The sequence below is a fragment of the Habropoda laboriosa genome, unplaced genomic scaffold, assembly GCF_001263275.1.
Source record: "Habropoda laboriosa isolate 0110345459 unplaced genomic scaffold, ASM126327v1 scaffold648, whole genome shotgun sequence".
Taxonomy (NCBI): Eukaryota; Metazoa; Arthropoda; class Insecta; order Hymenoptera; family Apidae; genus Habropoda; species Habropoda laboriosa.
The window spans coordinates 492,117-511,489 of NW_017100857.1; the positions used below are offsets into that span (position 1 = coordinate 492,117).

At 42.2% G+C, this 19,373-nt stretch overlaps 1 protein-coding gene across 1 annotated transcript in view; it reads right to left on the reverse strand.

Annotated features, from left to right (window-relative positions):
- Window positions 1-571: 571 nt before the first annotated feature.
- LOC108577394 overlaps window positions 572-19,373 on the reverse strand; it is a 25,664-nt gene continuing 6,862 nt past the window's right edge. The window contains exons 2-9 of the mRNA XM_017940538.1: window positions 11,507-11,645; window positions 6,337-6,767; window positions 5,094-5,640; window positions 4,118-4,361; window positions 3,753-4,021; window positions 1,733-3,514; window positions 1,078-1,535; window positions 572-862 (exon numbers count right to left, since the gene is read on the reverse strand). Of these exons, the coding sequence (XP_017796027.1) occupies window positions 698-862; window positions 1,078-1,535; window positions 1,733-3,514; window positions 3,753-4,021; window positions 4,118-4,361; window positions 5,094-5,640; window positions 6,337-6,767; window positions 11,507-11,606 (3,996 nt within the window). The 5' untranslated portion in view covers window positions 11,607-11,645 and the 3' untranslated portion in view covers window positions 572-697. The remainder of the gene's footprint in view (window positions 863-1,077; window positions 1,536-1,732; window positions 3,515-3,752; window positions 4,022-4,117; window positions 4,362-5,093; window positions 5,641-6,336; window positions 6,768-11,506; window positions 11,646-19,373) is intronic.

Here is a 19,373-nt window from a genome sequence, read left to right on the forward strand (position 1 = left end):
ATACATTCTAAACAAACAACAGAACTTCCTCTTTTTCCACTGTGAAATATTACCACAATATTTAAACATTCTTCCACGTACGGCAAGTTAGGGATGTAGATTTAGGGAAATAGGTCTCTGATTGGGCAAACAGTTGGCCTCGTATCTAAAATAATGAACTAAGGACGCGCTAATAACGATAACTACGATGGGTAAAGGAATTTCTGGTCTTTATTGAGCTATATAAATAAACGAACACAGTATGAGTCTAATATTTACACCCATGATACACATTAAACGCAACGATATCCTCGTGTCAGACTCTCGGGCCAGGACATTTTTGCGTTAGTGGCTCCGACACGTTCGATGACGGAACAGAGAGACCCGCGAGAAGATCAGATCGTTCTAAACGAGAACTATAATCCTCGACGACCGACCGAAAACTTTGTCTTTTTTTTTTTTTCTTATTTCGTAACTACGTTACATCCCTGAGTCATGGACTCGATATCATAATAACACTACAATATTCACGACGAAGGAAGTACCGTTTGCAATTTATTCGATCGATCGTCGATTCTGGCAGTCGCGGCGTATCTCGTTATTCAAAGAATAAATATCTCATCGGAATATGAAGGGGATTACGTGTAGACGTGACTTCGGTCATGACTATATTCGCGCACGGGATAACGGCGATCTACGCGTTAATCTCTCGATCATTCTATGTACCGACGACCACATCCGACGTGGATGTGCTTTCTTCCGCCTCGGCTATATCCTTCTTCTTTTCCTCTTGCTCTACGCCCGATATCACATAGACTGGCTGTTGGTATGCGAGGAAATGTTGATCCGCTGCCAACGTTTTCGATGGATCCTTCATTTTTATCTGATAAAAAATTTATCGAATGATTAAACATTTATTTTATCGAATGTTATTTGTATTTGTATAGGCCATAACGATTTTTCAGCCGTTTGCGACAATATAATGAAAAAAGTTGCTAACAAAAATTAACTTTCCAATTTGTTAATAATTTTTCTTATTACATTGTCGTAAATAACTGAATATTGAACACCCTGTATAATTGAGCATTAAAAAGATACCTTTTTACGGTACAACATTAATAAAATCAGTAAACTACTGATTATAAAAGCGCTTCCCGCGGCTAGGACCAGAGTGGCTGTCTGATACACGGGCGTTTCTACTTCTGTGAGGATTTCTCGTTGCTCCAGCGCCACGATTCGACTTTGCATAGCCATCGGTGTCGCTCTGTGCGTGAACCGAGAAGTAGTCGCGTCTGCAAACGATCCCAGCATAGACAACTTCTGGATTCTGGTCAATTCCTCGAGATGGAATGCTACGTCCACTTTATTTGGTCCTATTATCTCGAAGCTGAGTATGGCTGAGTCCTGGTTGATTTCCACTCGTATGTCGTTCTTTATCCTGGCGCCTAAATCGTGGAGGAGTTCCTCCGCTTGTCTCGTCAAGGTGATCTCGTCATCGGCGAGGAATCGACCGGGGAAACGCAGGGTCACTTCGACCGCCTCTACTGGAGTTGGCACTGCAACAACAAATATATAGAAATAATTTAGATGTTCATTATAAATAGGACACTGTATACAGAGTGTCTACAAGTTCATTTTAAATCCAATTATCAAGTGTTTCATAATTAAAAATAACATTAACATTACAGTAACCTTGACCAAGATTTATGATACGACCCAATAAAAAGATAAATAAAAAAGCAGTGAATCTTACAGCAAATATTTGTCCCTTTCAGGAAAGGCTCGGAACCAATGAGCTGATTGCCCGCCTCGTCGACGCACCAGCACGTATCGCCGGCGCACTGCGTTGCTTCGAACCTACCCTGACGATCACAGATGGCCGGTACGTGGCCTTTGTCCTTCATCGCCTGACACCTAGTACCCAACACCTTTCCGATTTGCTTCTCGTCCGTTTCCAAGTTAATCAGAGCGTTCTCCATGAACGCCTGAATTTCACGGTCGATTTCTTGAATCGCCGGCCCTCTTCCCCCGCGTCTCGCCTGCCTGAAGTTACACTTCGGCTCTGGTCCTCTGGTAAGCGAGCCTTTCACCGGCTGACCCTTTCTATTGACACACCAGCAAACGCCAACATGCTCCAGACACTGCACAGCCTCCCACATACCGTTCTCCGGGTCGCATCTAGGCAGGAATGTAGGTTGCTTAAGCCTCTGTGACGTTTTTAAATTTTTCTCCCTCAATCTCTCGCACTGAGACAACACAGGGCAAACCGTGTCGCATACTAAACGACTGGTGAAGTCGTTATGACCCAAAGTACACTCGGTTTTCCTCCTACATTCATTACGTTCCGGGTCAAAGTACCATCTCTCGGTATCGTTCAAACCCATACCCAAATTACAAGATACTTTTCTCGGTGGTTCGAAACAGACTTCCCTAGGTTTTGGACAGCATACAGCGTATTCGTTTAACGGAGAGAGTTCACATTTGTGCGTGGAAGGACAGTGTTGACCGTGAGGACCGCAAGTAGCTGGAGAACCGTTCTGATCCAACAACGGTGACCCGTTTGGGCAAGGATTATCCTTCTTAGGTAAGCAAACAGGCACAGGAGGACACGGCGGTACGCTACAGGCAACCTCGACCATTCTACAAGCTTCGTTCTCTCCTCGACAAGTCACGCTCTTGCAAGGATCTCTGCAAGAACACGTTGGACAACCGCTGTCAGGATCCAGTTCGAATCCTTCAGGACAATTAAGCTTACAATCGATCTCTGGACACCTTAACGGTGTGCTACACTTTGGCACGACTCCCTCGAGGACTCGTGTACCTGCTGCCTCTCTGCCCTCCTTGTCCACGCACCAGCACATTCCACTGTGACATTGAACCGGCTCAAACGTTCCACTGGCATCGCATCTCGGAATGTAGATCCTCCTTGCCGGTTCTCCTGACTCCCTCGCCTCGTGTTCCGCCACTGCACGCGCGTGTTGACACGCCGTGGCCATCACAGGAGCCACGCATTGAGTGCCACAACCGGTGGAGCAACACTTCTCCGTGGCGGAGCATTCTTGATCGTTGCTGCATTGTAGCTCGCAACTCGACGAACTGGGTACTAGATATGGACACTGGCCTGGTTTCATAGCCAGACAGGCTGGAACCGCCGGACAATGCTGTCCCGATCCGCAATTCACGTCCACCATTGTACAGGTCTCGTGTGGACCGCAGGAGACATCTTTGCATGGATCGTGACAACGACATTGTTCGCAACCGGTAGAATCCACCTCGTAACCGTAAGGACAGGCTAGATCGCAGGTTAGGGAACCGCATAATTTCAGAAGGTCTTTGATCTCCTTGCAGTCGGTACTGCGATTCACGCCGCTCTTCAGTATGACTCCGCGATCGTTCACGCAGGAACAGGTACCGTTATAGCATTGCAAAGGCTTGTAAGTGCCGTCTTTTTCGCATTGGGGCGGAGGTATCGCCAGGGACATATCTTCTCTGGTTCCTTCCATGCGGTCGTTGAATTCTCGTAGATACTCGCACACTGATAGGAACGATATTAGTCAGTTGTTAGAGTAGTGTTAGTTAAATATTCTAATTTTTTGTAATAGGGACAAACAGATCGTTCATTTTTCAATCGGAAGCTATTAGTTCTAGAACATAAACCGGTGTGGTGCATGTAAAAGTGGCTACGCAGGGAAAATACAGTTTTATTTGGGCGATAAAACAAATGGAGAGCTGGTTTTATGTGCGCCATACAGTATTACGAATAAACATCTTACTGGTCTGCGTTTTTGTGGAATTCGCTGACGTCACGCAGCACACTGACTGGCCAGCTTCCGGCACAACGGTGCATTTATAACCCAGAGGACAAGTGTCGTTCTCGGAACAGGTTATTGCATTACGTTCGTCGTCGATTAGGGGAGTACCATAGACGCAAGGGCTTGTGTAAGCTTTCTTCGGTTTGCACTCTGGCCTTGTTGGACAAAGGAAGTCTGGACAACCATCTTCTCTATGCAACGTACACTCTTCTCCTATTGGACACGGGAAACTGAAAGAGGAAGAAGAAGAACAAGAATAAGGCGCTTAGAGTTACAAGGGGTTATTATAAAGGACTATAATTAAATAGAGTTAATTATGTATCTACCCTTCACAGGGGTTGTCGCATTCGCAAGTCGAACATCCGGAAGCGTCAGTTTTAAATCCGTACTGGCAAACCTGGGCGCACTGCTGGGAAACACAGGAAGCCGGAAGGGACCTCCCCTTCGATATCGATTTGCAATCGACTTTGTCCGCTGGTCCCATGGAACCGGATATCTTTCGACCGTTGTTATCCACGCACCAGCAGACTAGACCGTTTCTCGAGCACTGTACACTCTCGTATCCTCCGTCTAAAACGTTGAAAAGTTCGTCGATTTGATATGCTATAAATAGTGAAATTTAAACAAGTAGCGTTCCAGTGAATTGTAAGATAATTGAAGAAAAATTCTCAGGAGGTTATTGAACATCTTCAGCCTCTAATTGTGAATAATATTTATTAATGAGACGTTCGTAGTGTTTGAGTATTGAAAAATAATTCTCGACAACTTTCATAGTGCATTAACAATCACTCTTGCTTTCTACGAATATTTTTTTACAATTCACAGCAACTCTAATCGATTCAACAATTCTAAATTCGTAATTAAACCAGTCTCTTATCGAAGATCGACATTGTGTATTAACATTAATCAAAATTCAATTTCCATCGAAAGACAGCGTTAAGAAGAAATTCATTCTTCTAATCGTTACTGAAGAATCTTCATCGTCGAACAATACTAACTTCCTAATTAAATCACTCTCTACTCGAACATCCTAATATATCAACACGTTCATCGCCGTTCTCTTAAAACAATCGTATTATTTTCCCTTGAATTCTCGATATCTACGTTCACCTCAAATTCACCTAATACAAAGTACACGTAATTTCTATTAAATCCACAAAATATACATTTTCCATGATCTATCACATACATATAACAACGATCCATCACGAGAATTATCGAGTCGCACACGTCTGACTCTACTAACGAACGTGTTAATATCCCAAAGACAACATCAAGAAGAAATTAATTAATTCCCCTTACCGTCCGTGCACTGAGGAACGTATCCTCTGCCCTGTCTCTCAGAGATGCTGAGCATCTCAGCGAGCACCCTGTCTCTGTGACAAGCGCTGAGACCCTGAGGCACGGAGCAAACTGCACCGCCGCATTTCTCGCTCTTGCAGCATTTCTGCGGTCCAGGGCACTCTAAGTCATGCTGACAGGAATTGCCGCAGATCGTTGGCTCCTCCGATGGGCAGGTTCCCGGTCTCTTCAGATTGATGCTCGACGGGCAACAGACACCGTACTCTTGCTTCGGTTCTACCAAGCAGCTGTACATAGGCGGGCATGTTGGTTTACCAGGTGAATCCCCGCAGAGAAATGGCCTGGGCGAGTCTGTGATTTGCAACGGCTCGCCGGCCGGACAGATCGTCGACAGGGACTTCGCTTTGCGACAGCTGGGAATTGGAGGGCATGGTGGACGGGCGCAAGTTACATCAATCAACTCGCACGTTTGACTGGTCCCAGGACAGGCGATCCCGCGGCAAGGATCCCGGCACTCGCATTTAGGGCAGCCAGTTTTCGCCTCGATCTACGCTCGTACCAGTGATTAATGACCGGCTGTCCTACCGGTGGCTCGAGTTAACCCTTTCGCTACTACGGAGGACTACAGTCGCTCGCTGCGGAACCGATCTTGTACGTATACTACGCGCGAACTATGCTAGCTCGACGTACAGGGTGAGATAGGTAAAGCGCGATAACTGAGTATTGTTGGAAATATCGGTGATATGGAAAAATTGAAGTACTTTAAAGAGCAGCTCGTTGAGAAACGAACTCCGTGTACTGTGAACGACTATGGTCGTTGGTATAGCTCTATATACAGGCTGAGTCTCGTAAAAATTATTGGTGATACGAAAAAATGTTGTTAGAAAGAATTGGAGTAGCAAGTATTTGCAGTACGTGAAATTAGTTTCTTCTATAACATAAAATGAAACTCGGCAGAAGAATGTCTCTGAAAAATCCTTTCCATGTGCTCTGTATATAGGGCACTTCAAAATAAAATGTTAACACTTAGAGAAACAGAAGTGAAATTTTGTGCATATTTCTTGGGAATTACTGTAGGTGATTGGAACATCTCTTCTTTTTGTTCCAAGGAGAATAGAAAATTCTCTATATAAGTGTTCAAATTTTATGGAGCTCCCTGTATATCCCCGTTAAACTGCAACCACTCTTAAACAGCGAAAGGGTTAAAAAACCAGCTATTTCATCCTAAAAAGCAAATATTTACCTCGAAACCCAATGGACACAGCATCCGACAGCTATGAGCCGGACATTGCCGAGGATTGTTGCAGTCGATGACGTCCTTTGCTGGGCCTCTGGTCCCAGGCACCTCTACGCCGATCTTATCGACGCACCAGCAGCTGTTCTCGTGAGAAGCGCATTGTATCTTCTCGAATTCGCCAGTCTCGTTGTTACACTTTGGTATGAACTGCGATGGTCCACGTGGACCAAGAGCACGCGACCGTCTTACAGCGGCCTGAGCCAACTGTTCGCATCCTGTCAGCTCGCCGATGACGCATTTCGTGCCGCAGGCTGTCTTACAACAGCGTTCGCCGGACGCCTGACACTGGAAATCATTCTTGCAGGCTGGCGCCCTGGATGGACATATGTTCTGCTCCTCGAAGGATGGGCATCGACCTACTGTCTTCAACGAGGGCTCTGTAATAGCGAGAACATGTGTCGTTCAAGAATTGGGGACTGTTACTGGCGCCAGAATTCTGCACTTTTTTGCATCATGCTCTCCTTTTTTACTGTCTTCCATTTCACCAGAATTCAATGTTAAACTCCAGAGAACTTTTGTTACATACTGTAGATACTTAGTAAAAGAAACGGCAAAGGAATTAGTAGGAGAAGATATAAATAACTTGAAGAAAGAAGCATAAGTGGTATAGGAGTCATCAGACGGTCTGCAAGTGCGAAACATTAGCACTATAATCGACCGTATAGTAACTCGCGCGGCGCCAGCTTTCCGGATGCATATTTCGTATCTGTAGGGGAGGACGATGATGTCTCGCTGCACTCAACTCGCAATGCAGCGTGAAAATTTCCAAGTTCACTGGTATAACAGGTTACAGCTATAACCAATCGTATAGGAATTCATGCATCACCAACTTCTCGGATCATCAACCACCATTTATGCGACGGAAAGAGAGAGAGAAAGAGGTGACACAAAGAAATCCTCGATTAAACGTCTCTATTCTTCCAAGTTCTATTTAAAAGCAGTCGCGAGTTATATACCCAACGTATTCTTCTCATCTCGGACAATATATCCCGGAAGGTTTTTAAGGTCAGCGAAGAAAAAAAAAAAGAAGAGGGAACTAAAGATCCATATCGAGAGGCAACGAATCCCAAAGGCCCAATTTCTTCTCGGAGAACCTCTTCCACGCGGCTCTTTCAATCAAGACACGCGGAAGGGGTCGCCCAGAAAGAAAGAAAGAAAAAAAAATACATTCCCCTGGCCCAGAATGTCTCTGAACGGCGTTAAAAAAGCGGCACACCTTGACACGAATTTATCCGAGTGTGACGGAACGAATTCGGTGGATCTTGCCTCTTGTGGAATCGTCGTCGGTTGCTTCCTCGCGACGAACAACTCTTTTATAGGTCAGACATCGAAGCGATCTCCGCGTTAGCGCGCTCGCGCTCGCTCGCTCGCCTCTGGATACCCCGCGAAACGGCGCTTTCGTTCTCAAGCACGAGTCTCGAAGTGTAGCGCGACGATAATAATAATAAAAATAGCCGGAGTCGAGAGCTAACGGTTCCTCGCATCCTACTGCCACACTTACTACATGCTCGCCTCTAACGTGCTACGAGCGTGTTTCCAGCGGGCTTCCAGCGTTCGCGGACGCCTCTCCTCTTCGCCGTAGGCGGAACACGGGGCAGACAGGCAGAAAAAACGACTACAAGGTGTAGAGCTGAGTTCGAATGCAACGGAGACGGCCGGTTGCTCGATTAACAGCAAATGCCTCCGGTCACGCGACCTTTTTCTCGTTAACTCGCCCGGGAAACTTAAGCGCACGCCTCTTCGATGGCCATCACACTTTTGCATTGACGGTTGTGTTTTAGGAAGATGAGTTGAACGAACGGAGTTTGGGTTTTCGTGCCTTTCCAGGGAAGCTTCAGGATGGTCCGGTTTTAAAGAGAAAGAAAGAGGTAGTAATAAATATGAGATTAAAAAGTTTGGAATTTATTTAATCCTTTACCTGCGGCTTATTGTTAGTACAGTTGAACACGGAAATAAGTTTAGAAATTTGTTAATAAATTTCACGTCTCATGGAAACGATGTACTTGTAGATGTAAGTCACTAAAATGAGTAATAAGATTCTATATATTTCACTTTGTTTAAATCAATTATAAAAGTCTTCTTTGTAATAGATTTTTGAAATATAAATGTGTCTGTACCGAGAGACGCTTATAGATCGGTAGACGAGTACGTTTGTAGTATCCTGATTTAGATATAGGTCAGTTATACACCAGTTCACTTTGCTATACGTGGCTTGAGAAACGCATCGTTCTTACAAAGTCAATTTGTGAATCATTTTCGTGTGATTCACCGATTAACGGTTGAAGAAGAAGGATATTGGTTAGATGAGATTTCAAGGTGGCCACACAGTGAGTACATATGTACACGATTACACACGTAGAATATACATATCTATGCGATAGCGAGACAGGTATCGCGCATGTCAATCGACTTTTTACTTTGACTCTCTATACGCCACGTTTTCACGTCGTTAAAGATTTCATAAAAGTCTAGTGAAACCTCCGACACATCCGATTACCCGAATTTCCGGTTCGTTGACCATGCGTCCTCTTTCTCTCCCCGCCTTTCTTGCTCTATTATAGCCATTTCGTGTTAATCCTCGCCGCAACGAGCGAGTTTCGCTGTTACGACATTCGCACGATCGAATTCCGTGCCGTGCGATTTAACGTCGATTAAATTGAATCGAATTTCTTTATCGAATCTAATACCATTCGTGTTTTATTTCATTGCTTCTAATTATGCTTTAAATGTATATTTTTTTCTGGAATTTTTAACTAATTTCGAAGATTTCAAGCACTAAAGAGCCAAAATCATTTACAATACGTGATTTTCGTAATGTAACCATGTGTTCGTATCAATGTTGCTATCGATTCCTTTCACCTGAAAGTAACACACGGTGTATTATAAAATTACGAAACACCGATATAATTACCGCGATTTCTATAGTGGCGATCATAACCACAATTTCCTGAAATGAAACGATTCCTTTTCATAAATATTAATTATCCAGTCGTAAAAGAATTCGAACATTCACTCCACATTTCAACAGCTACTTGATCAGTTAATAGGTTATCTGCTTGCAGCAATATTTTCATCGCTGTTTAAACGATAAAATATTGAATAATATAATTAGAAAAAAGAAAATTGGATCAACTGCAACGTTATCTAAGTATTACGTTATTTGAAAGTCTATATTGAAAAACGTTTATCTGCTACATGTGTTTAAAAAAATAAGTCTAACAGTAACAGCTACGACGCCATTAAAAATAGTGCTAGTCATGTGACCACCATGGCGGTCAACGTGTTCGGTCATTCATGAGAATTTCTACACAAAGCTAACCGTCACGAATGTTAAATTTACTACCTTTACCTAACCAGTGTTACATCATTTCGAATTGTATATTGAACAACGTTTATTCGTGGTTATTTATTCGAAACAATTTCAACGGTGACTACCAATAAATTCGCTGCCAGTCACGGCTAACCTCCATGACAGACAACGCGTTAAATCATTCATCAAATTTCCGCGTGCAGAATACAGTTGCGAGCAAGAGACTATCTGAGGAATGCCAGGTAAACCCGTGAAAGATAAAGAGACGAGTGGAGAAGCGGTAAGAATGTCAAAGACCCGGGGTGGAGGTGGAAGGAATACACGGAGGCCAGTGAAGAGGAAACGTACATAAGAGAGAAAAGACGTGCACGTCGACCAGCCGTAGGAATGCAGAATGGAACGTACTTTAACGGTGCGAGAGAAATTCAATTTGTTATTTGGCCGGTAGCGTGCATATCGTTCGCGGGCCCGATATTTATCGAGAGGTCTCAGTATCCCGGTGTAACACATTACGAATCGATTGGAGGCTACGTCATGTCGTTCGGCCCGTCGTCGACCGGCAATTTAACCTGGTAATTAACGTCTCGTTAAGTGCATCGTTCATCCGCCTAGAGGACGTACCGCGGTTCGCCGCTGTATAATCCTTGGCAAATAATTAACTGATCGATTAGGGGACCCTCTCGTGTCCCCGTCGAGATATCGATACCGGTGTCCCGTTCCCGTGTAACTGTGTCGTTACAAGCGATTAATAACGCCAACGTTATAGTCGGATACACTCGAAGCAGTCGTTTTTCGAGTGATTTAATGACTCCTTGTGAACGAGTGGCGCCTATACCGGGTGCCCCGTGTTTTTTCCAGTCTTTTTTTCTTATGAAAATATGAAAAGTGTTTTAGGTTAGTGAATTTATGGTGGCAAGTGAGACATTGTGCAAAGAAGAGTGAGGTATAATTTTTCAATAAAAAGTGATTTTTATGTAGCTTGTTTAATTTTGAATAACGTGAACACCATTTTCGAAGTATTTCACGAACCTGTCACATCGCAAACCTTTCTTCGAACTGTCGGTAATCTATTTAAGTCAAAACTAACCTTGAAAATGATCTTCGCAGAAAAATATTATCTTCGAATTTTTTAACGCTATAAAATATCTGCATTATTTTTGAAACCTCCCACGAATCTGTCACGCTACGAATAGTCCCTGCGCTATTAATAATTCTCTATTTCCATCTACACTTCTACATTTTCAACACATTGCGACAAAAACACTTCAACCAGTGAACTTGGAAATGCAAGAAAATTTCTCTCAAAGAGATCGTCCAAGGAGGATTAAGGGGGGATTAGGCTTCTGCTAAGGAGGCTTGGCTTTTCCCGTAGCGGGCGGTTTTTCGCAACATCAAGGACGAATACGTCGGTGAGGATGCTTCTTGAAATCCGATCACGTCCGCGACGTCGCATTATATGCAGATGCACGCCCGTTTCGAGAACTTGCTTTCCTTTTTTTACTTTTTTATTTCCTCTTTTTTTCTTTTTTTTTTTAGCTCTCTCACTCTTCGTTCCCCGATGCACGTCGTCCCCGCCTCGTTGGCCGAACGTGAACACGGCACCAGGCTCTATTGTTTGCTAATGGCCGCTCTTTCAATAATTCGGGACCAATCATTACGGACGGACGAGTCACAGGGGCGACGGCGGGGAAATCGCTGGAAATAAAAAAGGGCAGAGAAAGCGGAAGAGAGACAAAAAAGAGACAAAGGGAGAAAGAGAGAAAAAGGGGTAAAATAAACGATAGAGAAAAGGTAGACACACGTTACCTGCTGTGACCGACGATGACAAAGATAGTAGCAGCCAGCAGGTCGATGACACCCACACAACGGCGCAGGCAAGCCCACCGTTGCAGAAATCACGGCGCATCCTCAGCGCATCAAGTGATTTTTTAATCGGCCGCTATATCTGAAATTATCAGAGAAAAAAAAAGAACGAATGAGAACGAAGTCACCGGACTGTGTGTGCTCGCCGATGTTGCGATCGATCGATACGGCGAACGGCTATATATTGTTGTTTAGTAGCGGAGGTTGTGTGTCTGAATTTTTTTCTTTTTTTTTACCGCTTTGAGTTAATAATAATTATGGATGTTTCTCAGTTGGACAAAAGAGAAAAAAATTTAGGCATATTAAATTGGAATTTATTGCTAATGGTATTAACCTTTTACTCCCCACGATAACTACTATTGAAGGTTTACCGTAGTTCTTATTATTTTTGAGTGATTATTAGTATCCTTTGGTTCAATTATATTTCATTGAATAAATAATCATTTTGTTGAATAATTATTCAAAAATAACTCGGAGTGTAAATGGTTAATTTTGTGTTTTATTCGTGTATCTTGTTATAGCCTGCAAGCTGCAGGATGTAATCAGAGTAATTCATATCGATTTTTTAAAGCTTTTCATCTAGTTGGCGATCCCATCAATTTTTAATAGAATTCTGATGAATTTCTCGCATGGATGATATGCAAGAGAGTAATTTGATTATATAATCTGGTATATAGTATAATTCAGTATTAAAAAGAAGATACACGAACCGCACTTCAATTTATTCCCTGATCGGGGTCAGGCAGGTATCTCGTATCATCAGGTTAAGAGTTAAAAAAGAGTCTGTTGTCGGTCGATGAAATAATTAATCGGTCCTTCAAACGTTTCGCGGAGAAGGAGAACGTTACGGCGCGTGATGGAATCAAGATCCAAACAGTAACACATTTCTGTTTTCCTTTTTCCGTGCAGAATCCCTGCTATTAAAGTTCCTTAAAGTTGCGCTTCGCCTTTTCCGGTGGGCCAATAAAGCCAAGATTATAGATCCTTAATGGAAAAAGTTTCTTCTGAAAACCACAGAGAGAAGTCGCCGCCCGCAAACGCGAAAGCAACAACCGGGCTGGTTTTCATTTCTCTTTGAAGGGGTTCGTCGAAATTGAGAGAAAAAAGGAAAGAAAACGAGAATACGTTTCTCGATCCATGAAAAATCTATTTCCATCGGTCTTGAGGTATTTCAGGGATTGGATGGAAAAGAACTTGACTAAGAAAATAGAAGCTGAAAAAGAGTTCATAGAAGATGTACGTAGATAAATATTTCACAAGAATTACGTATGAAATACATAATTATTTCTGTATTTAAACATCCTTTTTACTTTAAAAAGAGATCAATACAGAGAGATTTCATAAAAAATTCATACTAAAAGAAATAAAGCTCTCTTGGAAAAGAAATTTCTTTATAAAAAAGATTTTTCTGCAGAAAAAAAGAAAATCCTCCTCTTAATCTCATTACTTAGAAAAAATTCCCCACTATATCATCATCAACATTACACATTGTTCACAGAGAATCCCTTTCGAAGATTCATTCCAATGAGGAGTTATGCAGAAGCGCAGACACGAGTTGGGGACGAAATAATTAATCTAATTGCCAGCAATGGCTCAGAAACGGGTCTCGATTAATTTCGCAGTTCAAGAACGTCGACCCTCTCGGGTCATCGTTGTTGTCCCGTTCCTAATTAACGGCCTGAAAATAATCTTTTAATTCCACGGCCGTGGCCTAAGTGGCACTCATGGAGAAGTATTCACTGTGGTCGTGCAAAAATGACGAGAGAGAGAGAGAGAAGGAACGCGTAACTTAGGGATTCTCCGCTTTAAAAGGACGAATAACAATGGAAGTTATGTCTTCTTATTCGTTATGCCACGGAGAATATTCTAATGCGTTCCTCTCCGTTATTCATGAGCCAGAGTCAGCACCGAGATCTACGAATTGCCAGGACGTTTTCGTTTCTTTTCACCCGTCCCTTTGTTCCTCGTTACAACTTCGACGACGAAGACATTTCTTCCTGCCCTTCGCACCCTTTCCGTTCTCCTTTCGCGAATATTCTCATTCTGGCCACAGTTCCACGGTGAAAGAGATGATTAAAGGTAAAAAAAAAAGGACCTGTTTTCCTTCCTGTCTCGAATGCGAATATCTCGTCTGTATTTCTCTTTCCATATTTTTTCCGTGTATAATATTGCGATGAGAATTTTAAAGATACAGGATGGTTTAAAAGATGTGTCGAAGATTTTTGAAAAATTGTTTCATTGATATTTCGATCGATATTTTTCCCAAATGGAAAATAGAATTTTAAAGATTTCGTATTTCCTCGTGTCGCGATGGACACTGCGCATGCGCATACGAGCTCGGTGAATCCCCACACGCAAATTACATTTGAAACTCTCTATAGTTCAATTTTGTTTGTATCAAAGTTATCATTACTCGAAAATTCACTTGTAGACATAATTGAAACACCCTGTACCGCGTTAAACACTACTTTTTTTCTCTATCTACGATCTGTACTCTTTATCAAAGCTCGATGAATCACGGGGCGCAGTAGTCTCTTACATTAATTCCCCGGGATCCCCCTCCACGGCTCTGTTTTGCTTCAAATTTTTCATGAAAATTCAATTCCGCAGCGAACGCCAGAGCACTCTCCGAGCCTCCTTGTGTTCTATTTTTTCTCTTCTCGCATTTTTTTTCTCCATTCCTTTTACTGCACGCATATCGCGGGAACCTTGATTATTTAGTTCTATTGTAAACATAACGCGAGAAGCGCGTGAATTTTACACTGTTCGAAAAATCCGAGGACAAATTCTTCGATTATCACGATTACCACATTAATAAACGATACTATTTGGGTATTGTACTATGCTAACTGATACGAACCTAAAAAAAACGATTTATAGGTTAAGTTCACTTGGAATTCGTTGAAGCAGAAATCTGTTAAATTTGCTATAACCTATTTCGATTGATAAAAATTTAATTTTGTCTAGGTTATTAAAGTTCAAAACATCCTAAACCTAACCTAACCTAACGAAAAAAATTTATAGGTTAAGTTCACTTGGAATTCGTTGAAGTAGAAAGCTGTTAAATTTGCTATAACCTATTTCAATCAATAGAAACGTAGTTTTCTCTACGTTATTAAAGTTGAAAATTTCATTTTCGAATCTTACACATCGTTTCACATGGAACGATCTGATATTTCGTTCGATTTGTCCCGGAACTTTTTGAATAGAGCTGTAGAGTAACAGCGGACGAGAAATGGTGGGGGCCATTTTACAACGGATATTTCGGACAACGACACCGGGCCTGTTCGACGGTGAAATTACCAACGGTTACATCCTTTGGGAAGCCTTTGAATTTAGGGTGTATCCGTATGAATAATGCATCGAGAAAGAGACTTTAACCGCGACGACTCGGCGGGGCCCTCGATGTTCTTGTAATTACATCGATGATCACGGTTAAAAGATTACAGCCGTAACACGCAGGCATTATGTTCGAAAATTCGAGTTTCTATGCTTGGTTTCGCGTGTAATTGATACCTCGGGAGCCATATTCGTTTTGCCCCTAACTCCTCGCAACAATTTCGCCGCTTTGTGTGAAATCAACAGAGAGAAAACGTTGTATATTACAACGAAAATTGCCGGTGTTTACTGATTTCGTTGAAAAGATACCCTAAAATTTGAAGATTATCGCGCGATCCGAATGGACGAAAAATTTTGCTTTCGTTCTATGGGAAACCGGATCGAACTGGCGAAGAAAGTGTGTTACAGAGTTTTCGAGTTAGACGAGAGAATCGAATTAAATTCGATGACTCTTTGTAAATTTGCGCGATTCGTCGAAGAAGAAGAAGAATCGAGAAAGTACATGTACGATGCACCAGTTCGAAAATGACTTTCCAAGTGTATTAGAAATTTGCCCGTTAATAAACGAACGGAGTGGCCGCGTGGTTTTCACTGCGATGGAAATATCGAACGGATACTTTCGATGAAAGGATGGACGTTATGAAATTGTCGTGGAAAAAAGACGACTCGAGTGGGCTGGCAACTTTTAATTACACGTGTATCTCGCAAGTGCACATTTAATTATTTATTCTTAGAATCGTCTGCGTTAAATATTCTCCACTGAAGATTATTGTTGATATTATCACCATTCGAAATGTGCAACATTTTGAAACAAAAAGATGACTTCAAAGTGAACGTCCCTTGGACCAATCTCCCATGATCCCTCGTCCTTGTGTTCATAGTGCATCAAAAGATGGTCCATAATGCGGCAAGAACGTCCGCTCTCTCAAGGCTAATACACACACAGGATGTGGGTCACTTCGTCATCGGAGTTCCTTCCGGGTCGAGCTCTCGCGCGTTAACTTTCTATTGTCATATACACTTACACACGAATCATTATACGTCCACTCTTGACTGTACACAAGCGCGGTCTCTTCTGTGCGTCATCGGTGGAACACTTTCGTGGAAAGGTACTTTTAAATGAGTTTCAGTGAAGTGGGGAGGTCCGTCCCATGGGTCATCGTCCGATGGAAATCGTGAATGAGCTCTGCACGCATATACCGGAATCGACTGAGTCGCGTCGTCGTTCGATGGACCACTTTGAAAAAAGGGAAAAATCAAGTGAAAGAAGAAGAAGCAACGAATCCTTCTTCTCTTCCGTGATTCGATTGCATCCTCGTTGATAAGTAGCTCAGTGGTACGAGCGTGGGTTCGACGAAAATAGAAAGTGCCGATGGAACGTTTATATCATCGCTATATCGCCGTATGGCGTAGCCTGTGCATTATAGATCATCGGTTTGCGTCGTCTGTTTACGACTTCCTACATTTTTTCCCGACTTTCCATCGCTAGAAAGCGACCGCACGTTCCTCACGAACGAATCTATAGAAGTTTTACGAACAGCGAGAAATAAACGACGACAGGTGGAAAGAAGAAAGAGAGAAAGAAACGGTGGTACACGTATTCAACGATCGTCTGGCGTATCGTTTATTATCGACAATACTACTTGAAGACAGACGAGACGCGGGATTTACAAATGGAAATTACGTGGGATATTTATACGGCGAAGAGCTTTCACGAGGATTCCCTCTTAGGAATGACGTTTGCATGGAAGTCGATTTTGCATTTGTGAGACAATAACGAGCATTACCTTTCATACAGGAAGCTGGTACAATATGCATGGCGGGCGATATTGCATGCCATTAAGAAAGATGCTCCGCGCCGCGGTTAAAGTAGAGGAACGTTTCCTTACTCTTACGCGGGAAACAACTTTCCACTCTGGCTTTCCGTTCTTCCAAAAATGTTTCGCCGCCAAGTGTCGAACTCCTCAGACACAAGTATTCTTCTTCTTCTTTCGTTTTCTCATCTTTTTTCTTTCACATTTGTTCGCGGCGAATTTTCCCTTTTTGCAACCTATAGGAGTATTTTTTAAACTTCCACCGACGATTCTTCGGAGCTTTAAATAATCCTTGACAGTCTCGTTTTTGTGAAATTTTAAAGTTAATTAACGAAAAGCTCCTTCGCAGTGAAATAGTAAATTGCGAATCAGAGGTTGTCTGACAATTCGTCATCTTTTCTACTTTAATCCGTTCACTCGTAATAAGAAGTAGATCAATCTCGGCTAAATCGTCAAGCTTATTCAACATTTTTTACTTTTATTCAGTATCTTATATTTGATTCTTTCGTCAAAAATATTTCACAGTAAAAAAAAACAATTTGCAACAATAAATTTTGTGCGCAGAATGTCGTTAAATATTCGAAATACGAGTGTGTACATCCGCGAGTTATTTTCTGTGACAGAATTACCATCAAAGGGACTACTGTTTATTACAAAAATTAATCAGCCAACAGATCGATACCAACATATATTATAAAATACAGAAATTTCAAGAATCGATGAATATTAAAGGATACTGTAAAAGGCGGGAAATTTAAAAATTCGAAGAAGCTATAAATAAATGGATAAGTGAACACTCATGACTATTGTCATATTTTCACTACAGCGTCGAACAAAGAACGCGATTTCCCGTCGTGTCGACGCAATCGCGGCACGCTTTCGTTGTTTCTTCTGTCCCCGGCGAACGAACAGACCGCAAACTTCGATCTACACATCGATCTATGTTTTATACTTGTCTCTCTGTTGCACAGGAAACCACGGTTCGTTCATTCGAAAATGTAACAAGCGGATAAAAAAAGGTGGATAGGGAACGTTGGAGGGAAACGAAGAGACATCGAGGTTTTAAACGGACTCCGTGTTCCGTTATTATGAATCACGTCGACGAACCGTTCTCTAATAAGTGTATTCCATACTTTGCAGAAAGTTTCAGCCACGCTCAAAATCAACTTTCTTGCCGCTTTCTCTGTAAACAATTTCAGAAGCGAGGCGGTGTAAGAGAGAGAAAGAAGAACTCGTTTCGAAAGCTGACCTACGACGATGAAATTCTACGTTTAAAAGAGCATCCCCCGCCTCGTAATGATCGATGTTATTTCACCTGGCTTGTCTGTTGCGATACACGACACCCAAAAACGAACGTTCCGAGCCTTAATGTCTAAGGTTTCCTCGGGCAGAGGCCGCGCTGAATTCATAATTCCGGGGCCCCCGTCGTGGAGCCATGCTTGCACGCGATCCACATAATTTACAGACAGATGCTCGTCATAGACAGGGTGGAGCACGGTAGTCGTAAACCTTTAAAAAGTAACCAAGCCACGAAATTGCATCGTTTCACGATCATTCGATACTTCTTAAGAAGAAGCTGCCTCTTTTAACTTCCTCCGAAGGTAGGCTTTAATAAATAAAAATAAAATCGAAATAAATTAATAGGTTAAAATTAGTAAGTAGGTTTTAATTAATAAATAAAAATTCTTTGAAAAATAGTAACTATTTGTACTTGTCGATGAATTGTGAATGATTATGCAGATTGATTTTGGTTGCAATTATAGTTTGTGGTGCATTATTCAGTTGAGAATTGTTTAATAAATGAAAAAATATTCAAAGATTTAAATGATTTAAAAAATGTTAACACTTGTGTGGATGCAACTTTTTTAAGAAAACTGATAACAGAACATATCGTGTTGACAAATATACTCTGTCTTCAAGGACACATTCTTGGAATCTTTTCATTTAACACTCTGTTAAATTTTGTTCAAATTTTGATGAAGCAACCTTTTTACGAAGTATACACACATATTTATAGTTCATAAAACGATGCTGAAATTGAAAAGAAAATATTCCTTAATCCGCGAGAGGATTAAATAATTTCATAATATGAACAAGCTTACAAACAACGAACTATAATTACAAAACTACAGTACGTACCAAAAGTTGCCATATTGCAAAAAAAGGTCGATTCACCTATCGTCTTATTAACGTTACTCGACAGAATTGCCAACATTTCTTTCCTTCTAATTCTCTTACAGGTTTAAAAAGAAACAACCATTCGAAACACCGTCGAAGAACAAAAGGCACGCGTCGTCGCGGTGTAAATCAGCCCGAAGAGGAAACCCACGGGGGATCCCGTGTGTTCCGATCTGATTAACACCGGGCGATGCCTCCTCCCCGTTTGGACAACGTTAACCGAACGTGGAAACTCACGGATATCGCCTGTTCCAGATCATCTCTGCAGCAGACACTCGCGATAGAAAGTTGTTGCATGGAAAATGCACGTTTTCCACGCGCTACTAATGACACACACACGTGTAATGCACACGTTACGTACACCTTGCTCCGTATTGTCGTGGCGCGTGAAAAGAGGCTTTTGCGGAGGCGGGCACGCGACGAGAGACAAAGCGTCCAAGGGAAACCGGGTTGAAGGGAGAGAAAAGGAACAACGGCGT